At 42.5% G+C, this 27,191-nt stretch overlaps 1 protein-coding gene across 2 annotated transcripts in view; it reads left to right on the top strand.

The window, feature by feature from the left end:
• The first annotated feature begins 5,066 nt into the window (after nucleotides 1–5,066).
• The window catches only part of rubcn (rubicon autophagy regulator), a 61,752-nt gene continuing 39,627 nt past the window's right edge, over nucleotides 5,067–27,191 (top strand). The window contains exons 1-5 of one of the 2 annotated variants that reach the window (XM_078206762.1): nucleotides 5,067–5,355; nucleotides 10,195–10,348; nucleotides 12,255–12,338; nucleotides 20,076–20,223; nucleotides 20,464–20,570. In XM_078206762.1, the coding sequence (XP_078062888.1) occupies nucleotides 5,288–5,355; nucleotides 10,195–10,348; nucleotides 12,255–12,338; nucleotides 20,076–20,223; nucleotides 20,464–20,570 (561 nt within the window). In that variant the 5' untranslated portion in view covers nucleotides 5,067–5,287. The remainder of the gene's footprint in view (nucleotides 5,356–10,194; nucleotides 10,349–12,254; nucleotides 12,339–20,075; nucleotides 20,224–20,463; nucleotides 20,571–27,191) is intronic. The other variant, XM_078206755.1, reaches the window with a different exon arrangement.

Genomic DNA, 27,191 nt, shown 5'->3' with positions numbered 1-27,191 from the left:
TGATAAGAATTTGCACATTCTGAGGTTTCATTGTTTCCTAAGAATGTGGTTCTGTCTGAAAGTCCCCACACCGCCATGCCTTGTAGCAACTTGCTCTTGGCAATTATAAAAATACAGATAATACATTTAAAATATAAAAATATGCATTTAAATCATAATCATTTGTTTGAATCTCTTACTGCATTCACATATGTGTAAACTATCCTCTTGTTAGCTTATAATTTGATTTATTATTGTCACATGTATTAGTATACAGTGAAAAGTATTGTTTTTTTGCATGCTATATAAAGCATACCGTTCATTGAGAAGGAGAAAGTGCAGAATGTAGTATTACAGTCATAGCTAGGGTGTAGAAAAAATCAAAAAAGTGCGAGATAGGTCCATTCAAAAGACTGATGACAGCAGTGAAGAAGCTGTTCTTGAGTTGCTTGGTACATGACCTCAGATTTTGTATATCGTTTTCCCGACAGAAGAAGGTGGAAGAGAGTATGTCCGGGGTGCGTGGGGTCCTTAATCATGCTGGCTGCTTTTCCGAGGCAACGGGAAGTGTAGACAGAGTCAATGGATGGGAGGCTAGTTTGCGTGATGGATTGGGCTACATTCACGACCTTTTGTAGTTTCTTGCGGTCTTGGGCAGAACAGGAGCCATACCAAGGTGTGATACAACCAGAAAGAATGTTTTCTATGGTGCATCTGTAAAAGTTGGTGAGAGTCATAGCAGACATACCAAATTTCCTTAGTCTTCTGAGAAAGTAGAGGCATTGGTGGGCTTTCTTAACTATAGTGTCGGCATGGGGGGACCAGGACAGGTTGTTGGTGATCTGGATACCTAAAAACTTGAAGCGCTCGACCCTTTCCACTTCATCTCCTTTGATGTAGACAAGGGCATGTTCTCCACTACATTTCCTGAAGTCGATGACAATCTCCTTTGTTTTGGTGACATTGAGGGAGAGATTATTGCCGTCGCACCAGTTCACCAGATTCTCTCTCATTCCTGTACTTTGTCTCGTCATTGTTTGAGATCTGACCCACTACGGTGGTGTCGTCAGCAAACTTGAAAATCGAGTTGGAGGGGAATTTGGCCACACAGTCAGTCACAGGTGTATAAGGACTATAGCAGGAGGCTGAGGAGACATCCTTGTGGGGCACCAGTGTTGAGGATGATCATGGAGGATTTGTTGTCTATCCTTACTGATTGGGGTCTGTGAGTTAGAAAGTTTAGGATCCAATTGCAGAGGGAGGAGCCACGGAGTTTGGAGTTGAGTTTTGTAGGAATAATGGTGTTGAAGGCTGAGCTGTAGTCAATAAATAGGAGTCTGACATAGGTGTCTTTGTTGTCTAGGTGTTCCAGGGTTGAGTGCTGGGCCAGGAAGATGGCATCTGCTGTGGACCTGTTGCGGCGGTAGCGAACAGTAGTGGATCCAGGCAGTCCGGGAGGCCGGAATTGATTCATGCCATGGCTAACCTTTCGAAGCACTTCATGATGGATGTCAGAGCCACCAGACGATAGTCATTAAGGCATGCTGCTTGGTTTTTCTTTGGTACTGGTATGATGGTCATCTTTTTGAAGCAGAAAGGGACCTCAGATTGTTGTAAAAAGAGGTTGAAGATGTCTGCGAATACCCCCGCCAGCTGGTCCGTGCAGGATCTGAGTGCTCGTCCGGGTACCCCATCTGGGCCAGTCGCTTTCGAGAAGGCTACTCTGACATCTGCAATGGTGACCTCAGATACAGGTTCATCTGAGACCTCTGGGATGGAGAGCGTGCTCTTGCTGACCTCTTGTTCAAAATGGGCATAGAATGCATTGAGCTCATCAGGGAGGGGTGTGTTGGAGCCAGCGATTTTACATGCCTTCATCTTGTAGCCTGTTGTGTCTTGCAGACCTTGCCATAGTCAGCGTATAAATCTGATTTAGAGTCATTTAACTCAATGCTGGTAATTCTGTCAGTGTCTTAAATACCAAATGGTTTAAAGTCTTCTCTAACCCACGAGGGTTTCTTGTTTCCCCAACAACCAGCTAAACAAAACCAAGTTCTTACGTTAGCGTAGAATCATAGAATCCCTACAGTACAGAAGGAGGCCGTTCGGCTCATTGCGCCTGCACCAACCACATCCCACCCAGGACCTATTCCCACAACCCCACACATTTTACCCAGCTAATCTCCCTGATGCTAATGGACAATTTCGCATGGCCAATCAACCTAACCCACACATCTTTGGACCATGGGAGGAAACTGGAGCAAACCCACAAAGACACAGGGAGAATATGCAAACTCCACACAGACAATGATCCAAGGCCGGAATTGAACCTGAGACCCTGGTGCTGTGAGGCTGCAGTGCTAACCACTGTGTCAATAGATTCCCAAGAAACTTTCAAGAGTTATCAGACCAATGACTTTCTGAAACGTCTGACCTATTGACTGTTGTTACTTATTAATTGTTCATATTGCTAATTTTAATTGTTAACATTATACTGTTATTGGTGTCAGGAATCTTTGATTTAAAGGGTGAGGAAAAGTGTTGTGCTATTTTTAGTGTTTTCTCACCAGCAGCTTTGCAGTGGAACAGGAGCACTTTAAGAGACCAATCATGTGATGTCACAGATGATGTCATCAGCTGTTTGCACAGGCAAATGGACAGTCTATCTTAACAGCTTGTCGTGACAACACCCTTTCAATAAAACTCTTTGTTTGAATCTTTGCTGCCTGCAGCCTATTTTTTAAAACCACCACGGGAGTCAATATATGTCGCAGTGTACAGGCGTCACAGGTAAACAGGACTTGGTTAAGACACAAGCACAGCAAGAAGTCTCACGACACCAGGTTAAAGTCCAACAGGTTTATTTGGTAGCACAAGTCGCAAGCTTTTGGAGCTCTGCCCCTTCATCAGGTGAGTGGGAGTTCTGTTCACAAACAGGGCATATAAAGACATAAACTTAATTTACAAAATAATGGTTGGAATGCGAGTCTTTACAGGTGATCAAGTCTTAAAGGTACAGACAATGTGAGTGGAGATGGGGTTAAGCACAGTTTAAAGAGATGTGTATTGTCTCCAGCCAGGACAGTTAGTGAGATTTTGCAAGCCCAGGCAAGTCGTGGGGGTTACAGATAGTATGACATGAACCCAAGATCTTGGTTGAGGCCGTCCTCATGTGTGTGGAACTTGGCTATCAGTCTCTGCTCAGCGACTCTGCATTGTCACGTGTCGTGACTCGCATTCCAACCATTATTTTGTAAATTGAGTTTGTGTCTTTATCTGCCCTGTTTGTGAACAGAACTCCTGCTCACCTGATGAAGGGGCAGCGCTCCGAAAGCTTGTGGTTTGTGCTACCAAGTAAACCTGTTGGACTTTAACCTGGTGTTGTGAGACTTCTTGCTGTGTTTATCCCAGTCCAATGCCGGCATCTCCACATTAAGCCACAAGCAGCAGGTCTGGCTGACCTCAGGTTTATGCAGGGTAGAATGTGGGAGACCAGCCAGGAATACATTGCCATGGTCAAATCTAGAGAAAACAAAGGCACATATGAGGGTTTCAACAGCAGATGAGATATGATGGGTGAAGTTAAGGGACATTACAGAGGTGGAAATGGAAGGATTTAGTGATGCTGTGCATATGTACTTAGAAGCGCAACTGTTAATTTTAAATCTGAGGCTGATATATTTTTGTTAACTAAAGGCATGAAGCAATATGGGGCACAGGTAACAAAGGTATGGAGTTAACAAAACAGTCATGATCTCATTGAATGGTAGAACAGCTCAAGGGGCTAAACAGCCTACTTGTGTTCATAGATAACAATGGTATTGTCACTATCATAGGAATCAATCCCAAAATGTTACTCTGCTTGCAAAACTTCCTGGTATAACAAACTAATCCGATTCTTTAAACTTTACGTCAGTCTAAATTGGAATAAAAAACATAATTTCTAAATTTGTGAATGAGACCAAACTGAGGGAATAATTTGTGCTGATGTGGACCAGATAACCCATGGAGAACTTACAGAATGAGTATATAATATGGCAAATTTATTTCACTATTTCAGTATGAGTGGATACATTTTGGAAAGAAAAATAAAGGAGGCCACATAATCGTTGGAAATTAAGAGCCTAAATAGTTAAAGGAGTACTGATACATGGATCACTAAAAACATAGCCGCACAGGTTAATAAGTTCATAAAAAAGCAAATCTAGCACTAGGGTTTATTTCCAGAGATAGAATTGAAAAGTAGAGATTTAAGCTAAACTTGGTGAGAACCTTGATTAGGTCACACTTGGAGTATGTGTACAGTTCTAATTATCGCATATAACGAATCTAGCGGCACTGAGAACAATGTGAACAAGATTTACACAGATACTAGACCTACAGGGTTACATCCATCAGGAAAGCAGGAACAGACTGGAGCTTCTTTCTCTAGTCACTGACAATCTCACTTAATGATGTGGAGATGCCGGCGTTGGACTGGGTTGAACACACGCACATTTCCACTCCATCTGACGAAGGAGCAGTGCTCCGAAAGCTTATGGTATTTGCTACCAAATAAACCTGTTGGACTTTAACCTGGTGTTGTGAGACTTCTTATTGATCTCACTTAAAAGCAGTCGAATGCCAGGTTTAATGAAAAAAAATCAGTATATGGTGCAAGACGTCACACTTCTGAGGCTGAGGATGGAGCATCTGATTCGAGTAAGGACAAGGGGGCAGTGCTAAAACTTGAAATAATTCCATTTCGGTGAATGAGTGGAAGCCTGGGTGGGGGAGGGGCAAGGTGGGGAGAGTGTGTGCGCATGCGCATCGGGGAGGGTCGTTAGGTGGGGAGAGTGTGTGCGCGCGCGCGACGGGTTGAATGCAAGGAAGGGGTGGGGAGTGTATGCGCATGCGCATCGGGGTGAATGAAGGGCCGGGGTAAGGGAGAATGTGTGCGCATGCGCGTCGGGGAGGGGTTAGGTGGGGAGAGCGGGTGCCCGTACGCGCGTAATGGGGCGGGGTGGCGTTAGGGGGTGAGGGCCGTGCGCGCACGTTGGGGGGAGGGGGGTAGTATCCGGGGTCGTTGGCAAGGCGGGGCTTAGCCTGACGTCACGTGGTGTGAAGGAAGGCGGAGGCCCCGAGAGAAGCCGAGAGTGGTGGTGGCACTGGCACTGGGGAGACGGGCTTCGGGCGGTGGCGTACAGTTCTGTGTATTCGGAACACGGGTCCTGACAGCAGCTGAGGCGGGAAGTAGAGCCGCTGGGGAGGGGGTCAGAGAACTGCCTTCTCCGGGAATGTCCGGGGAGTGGTCCAGGTGGATGAGGACATGTTGTCGACATGGAGGGAGAATAACTGGCAGCACGACATGGAGAGCGCCGAGGAGGCAGAGTGCAGGTACCAGCCCCAGTCTGCTGTCTTCAAATATGTCTCCGTGCCCTGGCTTTAACTTATCAACGGGCTGTTCCTGATTTGTATTCCGTGTCTCCCTCCCCAAAGCTTGTACAGTACTCAGATGGCGGGCTATAATTTTAATGGATGCAGTAATAGACATTACTCAGTATCCAGATTATAATTTATTTAAATAGCACGGTAATCGTGAGCGGGTGGAGGCAGTTGTAATGACAGGTACCTCCCAGAGCAAATTTGACCCTCTGCTCGGCTGCAGAAAGACTTGGGAGAGATTGGGTTAATGGACAAATCCTCGAGCTCCATGACACAATGTATGCTCTTTTAACCTTAGCTGAAAGGTGAGACTGCATTTCACATATGAGATTTGTGTGTAAGAAATAGAGCTGTCATGTGCAATTTAAAATTTTGGATTAATGAAGAATTTTGACATGTAGTTACAACAATTTATAGCCTAAAGATAGATAAGTATTGAAGTTTCCAATTTGAACCCTTTGGACTGTTCGAGGTAGACTGAGGACAAATGGCTATATTTGGTCTGTTGATGTTATGAATGGGCTTAGTAGGTTCCCCCAGTATCACCTTTTGCATTCCTGATACCACCCATCATATATTTTGCAGGACTACTTTTTTTATGTATTAAGAATGGTGATCTCAAAGGAAATTGAATTATTTCAAGTTTTGCCACGGCCCCGTTGACCTTACTCCAATCATATGCTCCATCCTCAGCCTCAGAAGAGTGACATCTTGCACCATATGCTGATTTTTTTTCATTAAACCTGGCATTCGACTGCTTTTAAGTGAGATTGTCAATGACAGTACATGCTCCTGTTAATTCTGATTTGGTTTGAAAAATGAATAATTCAGCAGTATGAATTAAACAGTTTTAATAAAATGAGGTTTTCTGCACCATTTCTGATAACATAATTCAAATTAAATACATTTTGAAATAGGAACAAATTGCAGTACCAAATTAAGAATAGTTTTATACTGTAAATCCAGGCCCACTAGAAATTGTATAGAACATAGAACATAGAAAGCCACAGCACAAACAGGCCCTTCGGCCCACAAGTTGCGCCGATCACATCCCCACCTCTAGGCCTATCTATAGCCCTCAATCCCATTAAATCCCATGTACTCATCCAGAAGTCTCTTAAAAGACCCCAACGAGTTTGCCTCCACCACCACCGACGTCAGCCGATTCCACTCACCCACCACCCTCTGAGTGAAAAACTTACCCCTGACATCCCCCCTGTACCTACCCCCCAGCACCTTAAACCTGTGTCCTCTCGTAGCAACCATTTCAGCCCTTGGAAATAGCCTCTGAGAGTCCACCCTATCCAGACCCCTCAACATCTTGTAAACCTCTATCAGGTCACCTCTCATCCTTCGTCTCTCCAGGGAGAAGAGACCAAGCTCCCTCAACCTATCCTCATAAGGCATGCCCCCCAATCCAGGCAACATCCTTGTAAATCTCCTCTGCACCCTTTCAATGGCTTCAACATCTTTCCTGTAATGAGGTGACCAGAACTGCGCGCAGTACTCCAAGTGGGGTCTAACCAGGGTCCTATAAAGCTGCAGCATTATCTCCCGACTCCTAAACTCAATCCCTCGATTAATGAAGGCTAGTACGCCATACGCCTTCTTGACCGCATCCTCCACCTGCGAGGCCGATTTAAGAGTCCTATGGACCCGGACCCCAAGGTCCTTCTGATCCTCTACACTGCTAAGAATGGTACCCTTCATTTTATACTGCTGCTCCATCCCATTGGATCTGCCAAAATGGATCACCACACACTTATCCGGGTTGAAGTCCATCTGCCACTTCTCCCATAATACTGCCCATTTTTTCATAAGTTATTTACAACCGACAAAGGGAATTTTTATCCCACTTGTCTGAGTTCAATTTGAACTTTCTTTCTAGAGGAGAAAGTTTAACCCACTCTACCAACCTGTTTCCATTTTTTTCTTTCTTTTCAGAAAATAGTTTCTTAGTTTCAGATCTCTGACTGGAAATGCAGATAATTTATTCCTAAGTCACTTCTAGTTTTGTTTTGCAGCTGAATGGTTTCATGTATCTAGCTATCTGATTGTTTTCCCTTGTTCTTACATTATCAACTGAATGCTGCTGGGAGATCATGGCAAGAATCCCACATCCCAGCACTTTTAATGCTGTACAACATATTTTAGTTGTTTTTCCTGTTATTTGCTGCCAAAACTGATACTGTTGTTCTGCACTACTGAATTTAAGTCCTGCTACATCTGCACAGCTCCTACCAGCTAAGTGCAGGAATCATTGTTGGATCAGGTAGTTACCCAATCCTCTTGCTCAACATCTGTCTCTACCAGATATACTTTTAAAAAATATATATAATCATAGAATGGTTATATAGAAGGAGGCCATTCAGCTCATTAAGTCAGTGCTGGCTCTCCACAAGATTAACTGGACTAGCTCCACACCCCTACTTTTATGTTGTCCTGCCAATATTTTCTCTTCACATCAATAATCTTTTGACAACTATGATTTAATCAACATCCACTACACTCTGAGGCAGTGCATTTGAAATCCTAATGTGGCATTGTATTTTTTAAAAAAAACTTTCCTTGTGCGGTCTTTGGGCAGGGGATGGGGAGCTACTCCAAAAAGTGATAGTGGCTTGCATAGTTTGTTACCAACTTTAAGTTTATTTATTTTTGTCACAAGTAGGCTTACATTAACACTGCAGTGAAGTTACTGTCAAAATCCCCTGGTCGCCACACTCCGGTGCCTGTTTGGGTACACAGAGAATTTAGTATGGCCAATGCGTCTAAACAGCACATCTTTCGCACTGAGGGAGGAAACAGGAGCACCCGGAGGAAACATACGCAGACACAGGGAGAACGTGCAGACTCCGCGCAAACAGTGACCCAAGCCAGGAATCGAACCCAGATCCCTGGTGCTGAGAGGCAGCAGTGCTAACCACTGTGCCATAGTTCCACCTGGAATAATTTTATTCAGATTATATTTTATACTTGCTATTGTTATTTTGCCCTGTTATAATCCAATTTGTGCCAGTATACTGTAAAGACGTTCCTGTAGCTAGATTAAATGTTTGCGCGTTGCTGTCATGTCCATATTGGCTGACTGCTCAACATAAATTATTTTTCACTTGGGCATCTTTGTTTAGAGGGTTGGCATTACTGAGGTATCAGGGTAACTTTCATTTCCTGTACAATCTGCAGCTTTTTCTGTTGCACGTGCTGGTTCCCTTATTGCTTAGGCGATTGGCTGCACTTCCTTATTATAGGGTAGGGTATTAGCAAGAATTCCTTGAGTGATGACTTTTTTTAACGTTGAAGAAATTATATAACCTCCTTTTCTCTTAGTACACTACCAGTGCACCTTTGAGTTTTATCCTCTTCATTATTTATGTAATGTCACTTAGTGACATTGCCTAGAAGCAGGGATCAAGTTTCTATGTTTGCTGATCGCAAGTTGCTTTACTTTTCTATCTTCTCTGGGATTCAAAGTTATTGCTTGACTTTCCAATTGCCTTTCTGACATCATGTCTCAGATTAATCAAATGGAGCCACCCTTTTTGACTCCTGTTGGCTTTTATGTGTTTGTCATCTGCAGTGCACAAGTTTCACTGACTACCTCCTTGGGCTGAGCCCAGATTACAAAATATGACGTTGATAGATCCAAAATCACACTTTTTTTGCTGTATCTATTCCCCCCTCTAATTTGTTTTCACCATTGCCGTTACCTGTTTAATGCTGCTGCAGAATCTGTTGATACATTTATTTCAAGCTTGACTTCTCATATGCTCGCATATCAGGCCTTCCTTCTTCTGCTTGCTATAAATTGCAATTAATTCAAAAAGCTTCCACCTACATTCTCTTTGCTGATCACTTTATACTTTTGTAATCCCTACACTTGCTGTGTTTCCCTATGCTTTTTTGATAATTTTTAAATCATTGCGCTTATTCTTGAAATCTATGACAGGCTCATTCCATCACCATTGAGTAACCTCCTTCAAGCATATGATACCGCTTGCACACTGCAACTTTCCATCACTTTTGTACTACTTGTTTCCTGTTCTTAATTGGTGGCTATTCTTTCAGTCACCAAATTATTGCTTTTTGGAATTTCCTTTCAAAATCACTCCCGTCTTATTCCTTAATTTTTTGTTTTCAAAAATTGCCTTGATTTTCAGCACCAGGTCTTTTGTTTTGTCTCCTAATTTCATTTTTCCCTGCCACCCTGTGTCTTTTCATCTTCTGCTCTATTAAGACTTCTGATATGGGATTTCAATGTGAACAATAGTAGATAAATTCAAGTTGTTGAAAATATAGGTTTATAAAGACCTTGTATTTACATACACGGTCCATCTGCTGGGTTTGATTTGCTCACTGGTCTGCTACATGTAGCAATATAAATGGGCTGTTAGGCAAATATTCTAGATGAATGAAGTTAATTGAAGGAAATGGGCCTCAGTTACTACCTTCTCTGATATAGACCCAACTTCAAGATTAGTTTAATTGACTTTTGTTTTTGAGGGGAGAAATTCTTTTTCACACTGGACACATATTCGAGCTATTTGTGCTGTCAAAACAGTGCACCCTTTACACACCAATGATTGGAGAAGCTGATTAGTGACTAGTAACCAGAGAATGTAATTAATGTTATTTTGCATGAAGGATGCTGTTTGTTGGGATAGGAAGTGACATTGGAAATGGGCAAATAATAGCTGAATTTTGAAGCTAGTGCTCTTAAAATGTGTGACCTCATAAAATAACCTCGCTTAGGTTTGCAGTTGTCTTACTTTTAAAAAAAATCTTCTACAGACAAGAACATTGGAAGTTGCTGGGAGGCCTGAAGACAACTGTGGAGGGGCTGCTGTCGACAAACAACCCCAATGTCTGGTCTAAGTATGGAGGATTGGCGCGACTCTGTAAGGACATGAACAAGATCATGTGTCATGGACTCCTGGAAGATGAGGTCTCAGTTATTGTATTTTCTTATTGCAATCGGGTGGAGAGCTAGCTCCTGTTAAAGCTGAATGCCTATCTATTTGCAGTAGCAAACAGAACATGAGCCAATAAATAATCTCGCCATTGTGATCAACAATTCCAAAGAATCTAAATTATCATGCTCATTTATTCTCACTCCTCACATTCCCCAATGAATGTATCAGATAGTGACCTTCAGAGAGCCAAAGGGGCAAAGTAGTTCAAATATCAAAGGGTTTTTTCTTTTACTGTAGATGTGAGGGAAACTGCAATAGAATAAGTAAGTACTATTTTTGGAAGGATGCTATGATTAATGCTACTTTGCTGAACTCATCAGTATTAAACACAGTTACCATGGTAATGTTGCATTAATAACTCAGAAGTTTAGAATTGAATTGTAACTTGCACTGAACACGAGGGCATTGCTGAATTGAATCTACTTCTCTGTGCCTTTTAAGATGGAGTGTGCTTATGCTATCTGCAAAACCGCACAGAACAATTGTACGAGTGACCGCCCCCCACCATCACCACACAAATTTGAAGATCAGTTTGATTATATTCTTAATTAAGAACTGTGGGATTATATGCTGGGATAAGAATTGTGGAAAAGATTTGCTCAGATCATCAGTTTTTGTTCCGTCATTAGTGCCTTATGGAAAGATTTCAAACAACATTTCCAAGCCGCCTTTGTGTGGAAAGCGCTTAATTGCATGTTGCTACTTGACAAAGTTTCCAAGAACTGGATAGTGTTACCACTGGGTTTATTGTATCATCATTATAAAAGGTTTTTGATTTGTGTAATATTCATGTGTTAAAATGCTGTAGCAGGTTAAGGTACAAATTTAAAGCCTGCACCTTTGGTGGAAAGCCCATAGCTACGGACAAAAACTTGAATTGATTTAAGGCTATTGAAGCTTATTTTGTTTATTTAAAGGTAACTTTCCAGGTATCAGTTGGAGTAGGTTTTAATTAAAGCACCATGTCTTGGATGCACTGTGCTCATACAAAGGAGCAAGATGTTTTTATACCTGTGAGCTTTAAAATCACAATTTTTGCTTTGTAACTCAGTGCTGAACTGAGTTGAGGTGGCCCAATGAATTTGCTATCAAATGGATTTTTGAATATCTGAAAGACACAGTGCCGTAGATTTTTGGATGATCTTCAATACTTAAAATTCACAATCTGTAGAAGTGAGAATTGAAGCTTTCTTCTCTAATTTTTGTGATAACGTGTTGAAAAGAAATAATTAACTTGGTCAAAACCTCTGGTAATTCAATGTACCAATGTCCTGAGCCACTAAATTGTGCATCGTTCTATTTGAAATTCTGATAACTGGCTCCCATGACTATTGTATATTACGTGAGTGCTACTGCAGTACTGTGACTCATACTGCAGATGTGGGGCTTTTTATTCACTGTTTAAAATAACAGCATGTCAGAATAGCTTCTTACCACGCTGTATTCAAGCAAGTTATTTTTTGTTCCACTTGGTGGAAAGCCCACAGCTTTGACATCTGCACAGCTGAATTCAGGGACTTGATGAAGAAGTTGTGATATCACAGTATGTAAGATAGCATTTTTTTTAAAGAAGGTATGGAAACTTTTGGTTCTGTTTTCCTGCTGCTTTGATTGCTGTTCATTGGAACCACTGCAATTGTTGTGACAACAGAAAACAGTATGTGTTTTACTAGGATATTCACTATTTTAACTATATTGCTGTTCTTGGGCGAGAGTTACAGTATGCTAAGGCTGTGATAAGGGAGTACTTCACTTAAAGAATTTGCTATCGGTAAGGTTGTCATTGAGTCTGGATTAAAGAGGAATTAAGTGTGAAGTGTAAACTAGTGCTGGAGAGTTAAGTATGTAAATATTTAATTGTGGTTTAATTTTTAACAGGTATACTCTCAGCAAAAGGATTATTGGCCATTTATAAAAGATGTCCGCTGGGTCAGCCCTCGCCTTGCTCACCATATTGAGCAGGTAAGCCAGAGAGAGGTGTGCACTATTATTACTATAAACTATTTGGGGTTTGCTTGATCATGTGCTTCATCCTTTGTCTACTCCCATGCGATTGTTTTGTAGGTAAATAAGCTTTCACTTTTTCATGTTTCCTGTTTATGGTTTTTAATGCTTCTGGTTTCGAAAGCTGCTGAAATATGTTAGAACTTAGTCCTGAAATGTTCTATTGTAGATTTTCAGGCACCCTGTTCTTCAATATTAATGAATGTAGCTGAATTGTCCTGTTTTCCACTTAGAGGCAGTTTTGTAATAAAGTGTAGCAATGCCTCTCTTTTCAACAGAGGCATTGTTCTGATCCTTCAAGTTATGCCTTGCAATGGATTCAGATGAATTCAAAATTGGTTTGTTTTCCTACTGGTTTTTTAAAAAAGGTCATGATGTGGAGATGCCGGCGTTGGACTGGGGTAAGCACAGTAAGAAGTCTCACAACACCAGGTTAAAGTCCAACAGGTTTATTTGGTAGCAAATACCATAAGCTTTCGGAGCAATGCTCCTTCGTCAGATGGAGTGGTCTCTGTTCTCAAACAGGGCACAGACACAGAAATCAAATTACAGAATACTGATTAGAATGCAAATCTCTACAGCCAGCCAGGTCTTAAATGTACAGACAATGTGGGTGGAGGGAGCATTCAACACAGGTTAAAGAGATGTGTATTGTCTCCAGACAGTACAGCTTGTGAAATTGTGCAAGTCCAGGCAAGCTGTGGGGGTTACTGATAATGTGACATAAATCCAACATCCCGGTTTAGACCGTCCTCATGTGTGCGGAACTTGGCTATCAGTTTCTGCTCAGTGACTCTGCGCTGTCGTGTGTTGTGAAGGCCGCCTTGGCTCGCCTTCTCCAAGGCGGCCTTCACGACACACGACAGCGCAGAGTCACTGAGCAGAAACTGATAGCCAAGTTCCGCACACATGAGGACGGTCTAAACCGGGATGTTGGATTTATGTCACATTATCAGTAACCCCCACAGCTTGCCTGGACTTGCACAATTTCACAAGCTGTACTGTCTGGAGACAATACACATCTCTTTAACCTGTGTTGAATGCTCCCTCCACCCACATTGTCTGTACATTTAAGACCTGGCTGGCTGTAGAGATTTGCATTCTAATCAGTATTCTGTAATTTGATTTCTGTGTCTGTGCCCTGTTTGAGAACAGAGACCACTCCATCTGACGAAGGAGCATTGCTCCGAAAGCTTATGGTATTTGCTACCAAATAAACCTGTTGGACTTTAACCTGGTGTTGTGAGACTTCTTACTGTTTTTAAAAAAGGCCAGCGATTTTCTTGTCTCCGTTCCTGCTGTCTCTTACAATTGCTCAGAACCAACTTGATGTCCAGCAAAATTATAAATAAAACAACTTATAGTTATAAAAAAGTGTGCTTTTTTGCCATTTGGAATTATTCCCCAAAATATAAAGTTTTGCTCTTAAAAAAAATGTTTAAGATGTTCTTTGCACCTGTTATATTAGTCCAGTGTTTGGACTGAAACTACAATGTGTGACAGGCCATGCGTTTCCTCCCCCACAAAATTCCTCTCAGTGATATTTTACAATTAGAAAAATGTTATGGAGCGTCATAATTGGTATTTTTCTGATGGTTGGAAAATCGTGCCAGGGAACTGCTCTCTCATTCACTGTTGGTATGGCAACATAAAGTTTCCAGAGACATTGCTGAGGATATCAGAATATCCAGATTTGCAACTTTATAAATCTATTTCCATTTGCAACTTGCATTTGGGAACCAGAGTACCCAAACGATTCACAAGCTGGTTTTGAGCACGAGTGCATCTTTGGCAATCACCCCTAACAAATATGATTATCCACCTAAGAAACCCCGTGTCACTGGTTGTGGGTCTATACATCGCTGATGAACTAGATCCGAGAGCCGCATCTCCAACCGCACATTAGACAGGTGCTTCCAGGAGGTGGAATTGGTCCTTGGACTCGATTGCTGGCATTCCTTTCTCGGGCTCCTTTTCCAGATCTCCTCTTGCTGTTGGGTGTTCTCGACGAATTGTGTCCCTACAATTAGAAAGTTCCTCCAAGATGTCCCAGGCATTGATGTCTATGTTGTATTTCTTGAGATAAGCCTTCAGGGTATCTTTGAAGTGCTTCCTTTGTCGTTGTCTTGTTTGGGTGCCTTCCTTAAGTTGAGCAAAAAAGATTTGCTTTAGCAATCAGGACTCTGGCATCCTAAGAATGTGGTCTGTCCAGCGAAATTGGAGGGATTTTGGATGATCATGGCTGCTGATGTGAATGCCCTTGTCTTCCCAGCTGATGTGGAGAATCCATCTCAGACAGTGTTGCTGGTACCTCACCAGGGCCTTGAGGTGACATTTGTACGTAGTCCAGGTTTTTGAACCATACAGAAGAGTTGGGAGGACAACTGTCTTGTACACAAGGATTTTAGTATCAGCAGTCAGATTCATAGAATTTCTACAATGCAGAAAGAGGCTATTCAGCCCACTGATCCTGTACTAACAACAATCCCGCATAGGCTCCATCCATGCATTCATCCCACTAATCCCCCGACACTAAGGGGCAATTTAGCATGGCCAATCAACCTAACCCGCACATTTTTAGACTGTGGGAGGAAACCGGAGCACCTGGAGGAAATGGACATTGAACTTTTCAATGTCCACATGACTGGGAAGTCTGTTCCTGACAAGGTAAAGAATGGGGGTGATAATGCATTCCTGCTCAATGCTTTGTCATATTTCCATCAGTGAGGAATGTCGCTCACTTCTTGTCGTGGAGGAATCGGAGGATGTTGATGAATTTCAGCTGGCCTTTGTCAGGGTTTTCCGTAGTGCTTCCTGATTGTCTCCCAAGGCTTTCAACTCAGTCAGAGTCCCAAGTCATTCAAAAGCTAGTTTAAGTCCATGCTGTGTGACTCAAAGCAATATTATTGTTTTGGTGATAAATGTAATCTCTAACAGAAGTTTTAATAAAAATGTTAATAAAGTTTTAGCTAAAAGCTAAATTGAACATGATAAAATGATTTCTAGAACTAAAATAGAATGATCAGCAGTCCAGATGAAAACAAAGGAAGAAAGTCTGCCTACTGAGGTAATATGGGCTGAAGTTAGAAATAGGAAAGGAGCAGTCACGTTGTTAGGAGTTTTCTATAGGCCCCCAAATAGTAAGAGATGTGGAGGAAGAAATTGCAAAGCAGATTATGGATAGGTGTGGAGGTCACAGGGTAGTTGTCATGGGTGACTTTAACTTTCCAAATATTGATTGGAACCTTTATAGGTCGAATAGTTTGGATGGGGCAGTTTTTGTACAGTGTGTGCAGGAGGGTTTCCTGACACAATATGTGGATAGGCTGACAAGAGGTGAGGTTGGACTTGGTACTGGGTAATGAACCGGGCCAAGTGTTAGATTTGTTTGTGGGAGAGCACTTTGGAGATGCTGACCACAATTCGGTGTCTTTCATTATTGCAATGGAGAGGGATAGGGCCATACAGCAGGGCAAGGTTTATAATTGGGGGAGGGGTAATTATGATGCGATTAGGCAAGAATTAGGGAGCATAAGATGGGAACAGAAACTGTCAGGGGAAGGCACAAATGAAAAGTGGAGCTTGTTCAAGGAACAAATACTGCGTGTCCTTGATAGGTATGTCCCTGTCAGGCAGGGAGGAAATGGCCGAGTGAGGGAACCATGGTTCACAAAAGAGGTTGAATGTCTTGTCAAAAGGAAAAGGGAAGCGTATGTAAGGATGAGAAAACAAGGTTCAGTTGGGTCGCTTGAGGGTTACAAGGTAGCAAGGAACGAGCTTAAAAAAAGGCTTAGGAGAGCTAGGAGGGGGCATGAGAAGTCCTTGGCGGGTCGGATCAAGGAAAACCCCAAGGCTTTTTAGTCTTGTGTGAGAAATAAAAGAATGACCAGGGTGAGGTTGGGACCGGTCAAGGATAGTAGTGGGAACTTGTGCATGGAGTCAGAAGAGATAGGAGAGGCGATCAATGAATACTTTTCTTCAGTGTTCACCAAAGAGAGGGGCCATGTCAGCTGGAGGAGGTGCATGTACTGAGGGAAGATGTATTAGCAATTTTGAAAAATCTGAGGGTTGATAAGTCCCCTGGGCCAGATGGGATATATCCTAGGCTTCTTTGGGAGGCAAGGGATGTGATTGCAGAGCCTTTGGCTTTGATCTTTGGGTCCTCACTGTCCACGGGGATAGTGCCAGAGGACTGGAGAGTGGCGAATGTTGTTCCTCTGTTCAAGAAAGGAAATAGGAATGACCCTGGTAATTATAGGCCGGTTAGTCTTACTTCGATGGTCGGTAAGTTGATCGAAAAGGTCCTGAGGGATAGGATTTATGACCATTTGGAAAGATGCAGCTTAATCCGGGATAGTCAACACGGATTCGTGAAGGGCAAGTCTTGCCTAACAAATTTGATTGAATTCTTTGAGGAGGTAACTAAGTGTGTAGATGAAGGTAGAGTAGTTGATGTCATATACATGGATTTTAGTAAGACATTTGATAAGGTTCCCCATGGTCGGCTCATGAAGAAAGTAAGGAGGTGTGGGATAGAGGGAGATTTGGCCGATTGGATAAGTAACTGGCTATCTCATAGAAGACAGAAGGTGGTGGTGGATGGAAAATTTTCAGACTGGAGACCAGTTACCAGCAGTGTACCACAGGGATCAGTGCTGGGTCCTCTGCTATTTGTGATTTTTATCAATGACTTGGAGGAGAGGGCTGAAGGGTGGATCAGTAAATTTGCTGATGATACCAAGATTGGTGGAGTAGTGGATGAGGTGGAGGGCTATTGTAGGCTGCAAAGAGACATTGATAGGATGCAGAGCTGGGCTGAAAAATGGCAGATGGAGTTTAACCCTGATAAGTGCGAGGTGATTCATTTTGATCGGACAAATTTGAATGCGGATTGCAGGGTTCTGAGGAATGTGGAGGAACAGAGAGATCTTGGGGTTCATAGCCACAGATCTCTAAAGGTTGCCACTCAAGTGGATAGAGCCGTGAAGAAGGCCTATAGTGTGTTAGCGTTTATTAACAGGGGGTTTGAGTTTAAGAGCCGTGGAGTTATGCTGCAACTGTACAGGACCTTGGTGAAACCACATTTGGAATATTGTGTGCAGTTCTGGTCACTTCACTATAAGAAGGATGTGGAAGCATTGGAGAGAGTGCAAAGGAGATTTACCAGGATGCTGCTTGGTTTGGAGGGTAGGTCTTATGAGGAAAGGTTGAGAGAGCCAGGGCTTTTCTCTTTAGAGCGGAGGAGTATGAGAGGTGACTTAATAGAGGTTTATAAGATGATGAGGGGGATAGATAGAGTGGACGTTCAGAGACTATTTTCTTGGGTGGATGTAGCTGTTACTAGGGGGCATAACTATAAGGTTCATGGTGGGAGATATAGGAGGGATGTCCGAGGTAGGTTCTTTACTCCGAGAATGGTTGGGGCGTGGAATGGACTGCCTGCTGTGATAGTGGAGTCGGGCACTTTAGGAATTTTCAAGCGATTATTGGATAGGCACATGGAGCACACCAGAATGATAGGGAGTGGGATAGCTTGATCTTGGTTTCGGACAAAGCTCGGCCCAACATCGAGCTGTACTGTTCTATGTTAAAGTCCAAATTTTCATTCAAGCATTATTTCATAACGTTTCTTTAGTCTTGACTTGTCTGAGAAGTGAAATTACTGCAGGTTTAATTTTGATTGTGCTATTTTAGAATACTGATTAACAGTGCTATTTTAACCCAATAATTACCCCATTTAAACTAAGAGTTTATAGGGGAAATTTAAGCTCGTGTTAACCCATGTAAAATAACGGAAATTAAGCACACTAGATTTGCATTTGACATGAAAGGCAATCATCTTGAGCTGTCCCTTGGGATCAAGCATGATTTACTTCCACACCGGTTCAATGGGTTTTGAGATGGTTGATAATTTCAGTGCATGGTCTGTACACTCTGCCGCATGCAGGGCAAGTGGTGCTTGAAAGTTTGGGTAGCTGGGTTGTTTGCAGGTTTGTGTGCTCCCTCTGACGCCTTGACTTTGCATCCACATGATGAAATTTAGCCGGCCTTTGACAGGATCTTCCATAGTGCTTCCTGATTGACTGAGTTGAAAGCCTTGGGAAGCCAGAGTGCCCAAGTAATTCACAAGCTGGTTCCTTATGAAGTCCCTTGATGAGCTCAGTATCTTCCCAGGTTGTCTCGATCACAAGCCAGGTAATCCCATGAGTTGGCAGAGATGTTTGACCTTTTCAGGGATTCTTTGAGGACGTCCTTAAAACTTTACCACTGTCCTGGGAATCTCCTGCCACAACTGAATTCCGAGTAGAGCACAGTTGCTTCGGGAGTCTCGTGTCAGGTATACGACCTATATGTCCGCACAGCAGAGCTGGATTTGAATGATTAATGCCTCAGTGCTAGGCAAGTTGGCTTGGGAGATGATATTGCTGTTGGACTGCCTTCCTTGCACCAAGTTTGGAGGATCATGTCAAGGCACTGGTGGTAATTCTCCAGAGCTTTGAGGAGCCTACTGTGGGTTATCTGTGTCTTTAGAGTGTGAGGATCTCTGCTGCCCTTAGTCTTGGGTTTGAGACTCTGGTTCTTAAATACTTTTTTTCATCAGCTGAAGATTGAGCTATAACTTTGGCGATGATGATGAATTTTATCACCTGTCTGCTTTCATCGCAAGGAGGCTCCCAAGATCTCACTGTTGATCTTAATTGATGTTGGGAGGTGCTGTGCTGTGGGAGCTATTGGAAGAAGACCATTTTTCTTTTGCTTCTGAGTTGTCATCACTAGAGCAATAATTTGCATTTAACAGGAGTGCTTATGTAGAGGCACAGCATATAGGAGTTCTTTTGTATAACAGTGCATGTTCATGGGGTGCGTACTTCCAAAGTCTATCGCCTTTTAAGAATTGAGACAAATTAGAAAGCACTAAGCGGGGCAACAGCGATCAAGGGAAATCTGGGGAAGGTGGTTAAAAGTAGCCTATTGGCTTTCATTTCCTTGGTTCAGTGACTTCTGAAGGAACTATATATATTGTAGTTATATATATTATATTATTATATATTTAAAAAAATATTTACGGCTTTAATTTCCCTCAAGTTGAAATGTTGAGCTGCGGCAATTCTGCAGCAGAATTGACTTCAGATGCATTAAGACATGTAAACGGTGACTAACCCAAACCTTTCCAGTATGAGAGGAAGTAGAGCCAAAATCAGGGAAATGGTAGGAGATTAAAATGTAGAAATGGTAAAATAGACAGATTGGAGAAATAGTAAAGCCAAGAGGGTTGCTGGATGAGTACATGGGATTTAATGGGATTGAGGGCTATAGATAGGCCTAGAGGTGGGGATGTGATCGGCGCAACCTGTGGGCCGAAGGGCCTGTTTGTGCTGTGGCTTTCTATGTTCTATGTTCTATGATAAGTGATGAACCAGAGAGGAGAAAAAGTGTTTTATTAATATAGCAAGAAGAGATTGGTATGTGCTTTATTTTGTGACATCGCTAACTTAAGATGGGTAAGAATTGGAGAGCAAGAAATATAAATCAAAAAGTATTCGATAGATGATGTTGAACTTGGACTTTCCAAGCTCTGCAAATCAATGCTGTTTGTTTCTTTTTTCCTAACTAAAGTAAAAAGGTTTAGTTTGCGGGGATGCACTGCAACATGTGACTTTGTAACTTATAACTTTTTTTTTGTTTCTCCCCTAGTTTATGGACAGTGATACACATTCTGTCCCAAAGAGTAATCCACAGAAAGCACAGCACTGGCTCCACCACAGCCTTCAGTTCCACTGCCTGTCATCACAGCTAAGGCCATTGCTCAGCAACTGTGAATACACTAGGAAATTCTACAAAGGTACAATCTAATGTGCTTTAGACCATATTGTGTAGGATTCAAACTTAATGCATCTTTTCCATGAAAAAAAAATGAAGTGTTGGCTGTGTCTTTTAAAGGCAGCATTGCTCAAAAACAAATGTCACAGAAGAATGAGTTATTGGAACAGATTCATTGGTGTAGAATATTCCTTTTATTGGATCTAGTTTACGATAACTTTCTATGAAATAATGATTGTAAAAAGCTATTTATCTCTTACAGATACTGCTTTTCTGTTGAGTGATCCTCATGTAACCGCTATGTTCCAATGTCTGGAAGCTGTGGAACAGAATAATCCTAAAATGTTAGCTCAGATTGACACATCTGTGGTAAGACTGATCTTTTCCTTATGAAATTATAACGCAGAATAGTTTTAAGTAATGAAATTATATTTGTAAGAGAAACGAACAGGAATGATGGCACTGATTTATTCAAGCCTCCAGAGATGATTCCATGGTCCAGTACCTGTGTTAACTGTTCGTTCTCTAATTTTGGATTTATTTTACTGTACCTGCTTCACACCTCCTTTCCTGAAGGCTTTGACTCGTGTTGAAATGAGTTTTAGCTCCCCAATGTCTTGTCCAAGTGATTACTTTTGAGTTACATTTGAGTCTGCCCAGTGAGGCAACTTGCTATTAATTATTTTAATTCCATACTTGTCAACTGCTATTGATTTCATGAGGGGAAAAATGTTATTCGAACTATTGGAATGCCACCTATATTTGTTCTCTATGCTGTACTCCTAGTCCTTCTAAAACCACTGCCTGATTACTTTTTTTAGCTTTTCTGCTGTATTTCTTTTAATAAGTGGAATTAGTCAGGGGACACAACTTGTTGTAGACTGATGCAGCATTTCTTGCTTTATCAAACTGGTCTGTCTAAACTGGCCAAATTTTTGTGTTAACGAGCAAAAGGACTGCTGCAGATTTACAGGTTGGGAAATTAAGAGGGTTGTGAACTCAGCACTTGAGAGAGATTTCAGATGTAGTAATTGAGAGGGCGAGGCAGAACTGGAAGAATATAGTCAGGAATAAGATTTATTTTCTATCAAATTTATTTTCTACCACTTCAGGATTTTTTAGTCAACCCTAATTGAAGGTGGGTTTGTGACCTGCTTTTAGGCCATTTGAGCCAATTTGCTAGGATGTATGCAAGAAGAGACATCTTCTCTAATGTTACTTATCACCAGTGGAGATCTGTTCGGCTTTTACTTTTGGCTTTTGAATAGCGATGAGAGTGAGTTTTGCAACTCTACATAGCATTGAGCTATTAAGACTCGTGCTACATCCTAAGTAACAGGATTCTTCAGTTATATAGAGCATGAGTGAGGCTACATCTGGAGTACTGCATACAGTGTTCATAGAATCCCAACAGTGCAGTAGGAGTCCATTCCACCCATTGAGTCTACACCAACCCTCCAACAGATTATTTTACCCAGGCCTTCATCCCCATAATTTGACGTAATTGCCCTGCTAATCCCCTAAACTGTACACATCTTGGGACACTAAGGGGCAATTTAGCATGGCCAATCAACATGCAGGTGAAAATAAGGATTAGAACATAGAACATTACAGCGCAGTACAGGCCCTTCGGCCCTCAATGTTGCGCCAACCTGTGAAACCAATCTAAAGCCCATCGAGTCTACACTATTCCAATATCATCCATATGTTTATCCAATGACCCTTTAAATGCCCTTAATGTTGACGAGTCCACTACTGTTGCAGGCAGGGCATTCCATGCCCTTACTACTCTGAGTGAAGAACCTACCTCTGACATCTGTCCTATATCTATCACCCCTCAATTTAAAGCTATGTCCCCTCGTGCTAGCCATCACCATCCGAGGAAAAAGGCTCTCACTGTCCACCCTATCTAATCCTCTGATCATCTTGTATGCCTCTATTAAGTCACTTCTTAACCTTCTTCTCTCTTACGAAAACAGCCTCAAGTCACTCAGTCTTTCCTCATAAGACCTTCCCACCATACCAGGCAACATCCTAGTAAATCTCCTCTGCACCCTTTTCAATGCTTCCACATCCTTCCTATAATGCGGCGACCAGAACTGTACGCAATACTCCATGTGCGGCCGCACCAGAGTTTTGTACAGCTGCAACATGACATCATGGCTCCGAAACTCAATCGCTCTACCAATAAAAGCTAACACACTATACGCCTTCTTAACAACCCTATCAACCTGGGTGCCAACTTTCAGGGATCTATGCATATGGACACCGAGATATCTCTGCTCATCCACACTACCAAGTATCTTACCATTAGCCCAGTACTCTGTATTCTTGTTACTCCTTCCACAGTGAATCACCTCTCACTTTTCAGCATTAAACTCCATTTGCCACCTCTCAGCCCAGCTCTGCAGCGTATCAATGTCCCTCTGTAACCTGCAACATCCTTCCGCACTGTCCACAACTCCACCGACTTTAGTGTCATCCGCAAATTTCCTAACCCATCCTTCTACGCCCTCATCCAGGTCATTTATAAAAATGACAAACAGCAGTGGCCCCAGAACAGATCCTTGCGGTACACCACTAGTAACTGAACTCCAGGATGAATATTTCCCATCAACCACCATCCTCTGTGTTCTTACAGCTAGCCAATTGCTGATCCAAACTGCAAAATCACCCTCAATCCCATACCTCCGTATTTTCTGCAATAGCCTACCATGGGGAACCTTATCAAACGCTTTGCTGAAATCCATATACACCACATCAACTGCTTTACCCTCATCCACCTCTTTGGTCACCTTCTCAAAGAACTCAGTAAGGTTTGTGAGGCACGACCTACCCTTCACAAAACCGTGTTGACTATCCCTAATCAAATTATTCCTTTCTAGATTATTATAAATCCTATCTCTCATAATCCTTTCCAAAACTTTGCCCACGACAGAAGTAAGGCTCACTGGTCTATAATTACCAGGGTTGTCTCTACTCCCCTTCTTGAACAAGGGGACAACATTTGCTATCCTCCAGTCTTCTGGCACTATTCCTGTAGACAATGACGACATAAAGATCAAAGCCAAAGGCTCTGCAATCTCCTCCCTAGCCTCCCAGAGAATCCTAGGATAAATCCCATCCGGCCCAGGGGACTTATCTATTTTCACACTTTCCAGAATTGCTAACACCTCCTCCTTATGAACCTCAATCTTGTCTAGTCTAATAGCCTGTATCTCAGGATTCTCTTTGACAACATTGTCTTTTTCCTGTGTGAATACTGATGAAAAATATTCATTTAGCGTCTCTCCTATCTCTTCGGACTCCACGCACAACTTCCCACTACTGTCCTTGACTGGCCTTAATCTTATCCTAGTCATTCTTTTATTCCTGACATACCTATAGAAAGCTTTGGGGTTTTCCTTGATCCTACCTGCCAAAGACTTCTCATGTCCCCTCCTGGCTCTTCTTAGCTCTCTCTTCAGGTCCTTCCTGGCTAACTTGTAACTCTCAAGCGCCCTAACTGAGCCTTCATGTCTCATCTTTACATAAGTCTCCTCCTTCCTCTTCACAAGAGGTTCATCTTCTTTAGAAAACCACGGTTCCCTCGCTCGACCACTTCCACCCTGCCTGACAGGTACATACTTATCAAGGACACGCAGTAGCTGTTCCTTGAACAAGCTCCACATTTCAATTGTGCCCATCCCCTGCAGATTTCTTCCCCATCCTATGCATCCTAAATCTCGCCTAATCGCATCATAATTTCCTTTCCCCCAGCTATAACACTTGCCCTGCGGTATATGCCTATCCCTTTCCATGGCTAAAGTAAACGTAACCGAATTGTGGTCCCTATCACCAAAGTGCTCACCTACCTCCAAATCTAACACCTGGCCTGGTTCATTTAATCAAATCTAAATCTAGATTGTTCTAGTTTCTCCCAGTGAATTAACTACCAGGATTTAAACACACTCCCCTGCCCCAAGTATTTTTATAGCAACACATATATAGTACTGTAATTGAATATTTGAGGGAAAACTAAAACTTTGTGGTAATTTTTCCAGCACATTTGGATCGGGTGCCCACCTCGGTTCCTTTATATTTTCTCCACCGAATTGTCTTTACCAAAGCACTGCAATGTTCCTTGAACAACCCAATGGAAATGCCCTGTCCCGTTTGTGTGGGGATACCTGACTGAGACGTGTATTATCTAAAGGGTGGCATGGTAGCACAGTGGTTAGCACTGCTGCTTCACAGCTCCAGGGACCTGGGTTCGATTCCCGGCTTGGGTCACTGTCTGTGTGGAGTTTGTATATTCTCCTCGTGTCTGCGTGGGTTTCCTCCGGGTGCTCCGGTTTCCTCCCACAGTCCAAAGATGTGCGGGTTAGGTTGATTGGCTATGCTAAAATTTGCTTTTAGTGTCCTGAGATGCCTAGGTTAGAGGGATTAGTGGGTAAATATGTAGGGATATGGGGGTGGGGCCTGGGTGGGATTGTGGTTGGTGCAGACTTGATGGGCCAGATGGCCTCTTTCTGCATTGTAGGGTTTCTATGATTTCTTCTATGATAAATGGTGGGAGCTTGTGGAGGTCTGAGATGCAAAGAAATCTGTGTCTTTGTGCTCACAAAAGGTTAGTATCCAAGTAATTAGGAAAACTAATAGATCTTCTCATTTGTGAGGGGAATTGAATACAAAAGAAGGAAGGTTATTCTTCAGTTATATAGAGTACGAGTGAGGCCACATCTGTAGTATTGTGTATAGTATTCATAGAATCCAGAAGTGCAGTAGGAGTCCTTTAGGCCCATTGAATCTACACCAACCCTCCAACAGAGCATTTTACCAGGCCTTAATCCCTGTAATTTGACATAATTACCCCACTAATCCCCTAACCTGCACACACTTTGGAACACTAAGGGGCAATTTAGCATGAATAATCAACCTAAATTGATTGGTCATCTTATTTAAGAAAGAACGTAAATGCGTTTGACACAGTTCATAGAAGGTTTACCTGACTAATACCTGGAATAGGTGGGTTGTCTGACGAAAGGTTGGACAGCTAGGCTTGTATCTGCTGGATTTAGAGCAAAAGATGACTTGATTGAAACATAGGTAATTTTTGATACGATCCTAAGGGATTTTGACAGGGTGGACGTGGAGAGGATGTTTCCCCTTGTGGGAGAGTCTAGAACTTGGGGTTGCCCATTTAAAACTGAGATGAGCCAATTGTTCTTCTCTTGAGCATGATCAGCCTTTGAAATTCTCTTCCTGAAAAAGTGGTGGAAGCAGTCTTTGAATGTTTTTAAGACAGAGATGAATAGATTCTTGGTAAGCAAGGGGGTAGTAGGTTATCATGGATAGGCAGGACGCACATTTGAGGTTACGATGGATCAGCCATGATCTAATTAAATGACAGAGCAGGCTTGAAGGGCCAAAAGACCTAGTCCTGATCTTTGTTCACATGTTAACACACCACTGTGTCTTGTCACAAGAACAGGAAATTTAGGGTATTGGTTGAAACTTGAGGATCTCCATCTTTTGAATGTGAGATTCAATAATCAAAATGTATTCAAAAATTATTTATGACAATGAGTATGTGGCATTGAGCAGCATCATCTACACTGAATATTATTGGCTTAGGTCTGTTTGTGTTTGGACAAGATGTCTTGCATAATTAAATGCTTCCCCCATATCATAAATAATATGCCAGGGGTATGAGAAAAACATCCCAACAAGCTGGCTGCACATTGTCCCCTGTGATCAGAACCGTCATTTCTCACCCTCATCAACAGTCGGCCCCAGCATCCCCCCTGACCCCCAAACAGGCATTGCTGACACCTCAGCTCCCACTGGAGTCTGCCCTTGGCACAAGTGTACACTGCCAGGTTGACATGGTGCCAACCTGTGCCGGGGGCATTGCCAGTGCACCACCTGGCCGTGTCCCTCTCCCCTGGGGGCTATACTTAACTTTACGCTAATGGTGGGGGGTTGCCACGACAGCTTCATGTCTGGGTGAACCTATTGTAAATCTCAGCGATATTGTATCACATTAGTGAGGTTTGAATATATAGTGGTTGGTGGGTGGGGGGGGCGGAATATGTGCAGGGGCGGACTTTAATTAAATGAATTAAGGAATTTAAATCCGGTTCATGTCTGTACGAGCATGAACCTGATTACATCACCAGTAGGGGGCAGCAAAAATCGGAAGTCAAGACCTTGCTGGTGACTTCCAGGGTTTCACTGAATCTTGAGCCCTCGCCGCCATTCCCGCAGACAGCGAGCGTTGTCTCAAGATTGCCCCAATGATTCTAAGCGCTTATTTTTGGCATTTTGCAAAATTTAGTTCTAAAGTATATCTTGTTTATATAATATTGTGCTTTCTAAACCTTCAGTGCTGAACTTCCATGATTTACATTGAAAAACCACTCGTTAGCCTTTAGCAGGAGTATTGTTCAGGACTCTTCAAGAAAGATGTGGAGTTGCCGGCGTTGGACTGGGGTAAACACAGTAAGTAGTCTCACAACACCAGGTTCAAGTCCAACAGGTTTATTTGGTAGCACGAGCACTCACCTGATGAAGGGGCAGCGCTCCGAAAGCTCATGCTACCAAATAAACCTGTTAGACTTTAACCTGGTGTTGTGAAATTACTTGCTGTTCAAGAAAGATGTAAACCTGAGCACAGAGATAAACAGAGATTTACCAGGGAGTTACAGGGAGTGGTTAAAAAAGGTAGAACTGTTTTCCTTGTAACAGGAAGAATTAAGAGCAGCCTTACTAGATATTTTCAAGATGATGAGAGGGTTTGATAGATTGAGGACATAAAAAAAGAACAATCCTCCCAGTGTGTGTGTCAATAACCAGAGGTCATAGATTCAAAATCATTGGCAAAAAACCTAGAAGGGAGATGAGGAAAGCTTTTAGTTATGTTGATGGGATTAGGGACATCACATGGAAAGATGGTGGGACCTGATTCCATAAATAATTTTCAAATGGAGCTGAAAAAGTACCTGAGGA

Source organism: Mustelus asterias, chromosome 3, assembly GCF_964213995.1.
Source record: "Mustelus asterias chromosome 3, sMusAst1.hap1.1, whole genome shotgun sequence".
NCBI lineage: Eukaryota > Metazoa > Chordata > Chondrichthyes > Carcharhiniformes > Triakidae > Mustelus > Mustelus asterias.
This window is presented reverse-complemented; position numbering and strand designations above follow the sequence as displayed.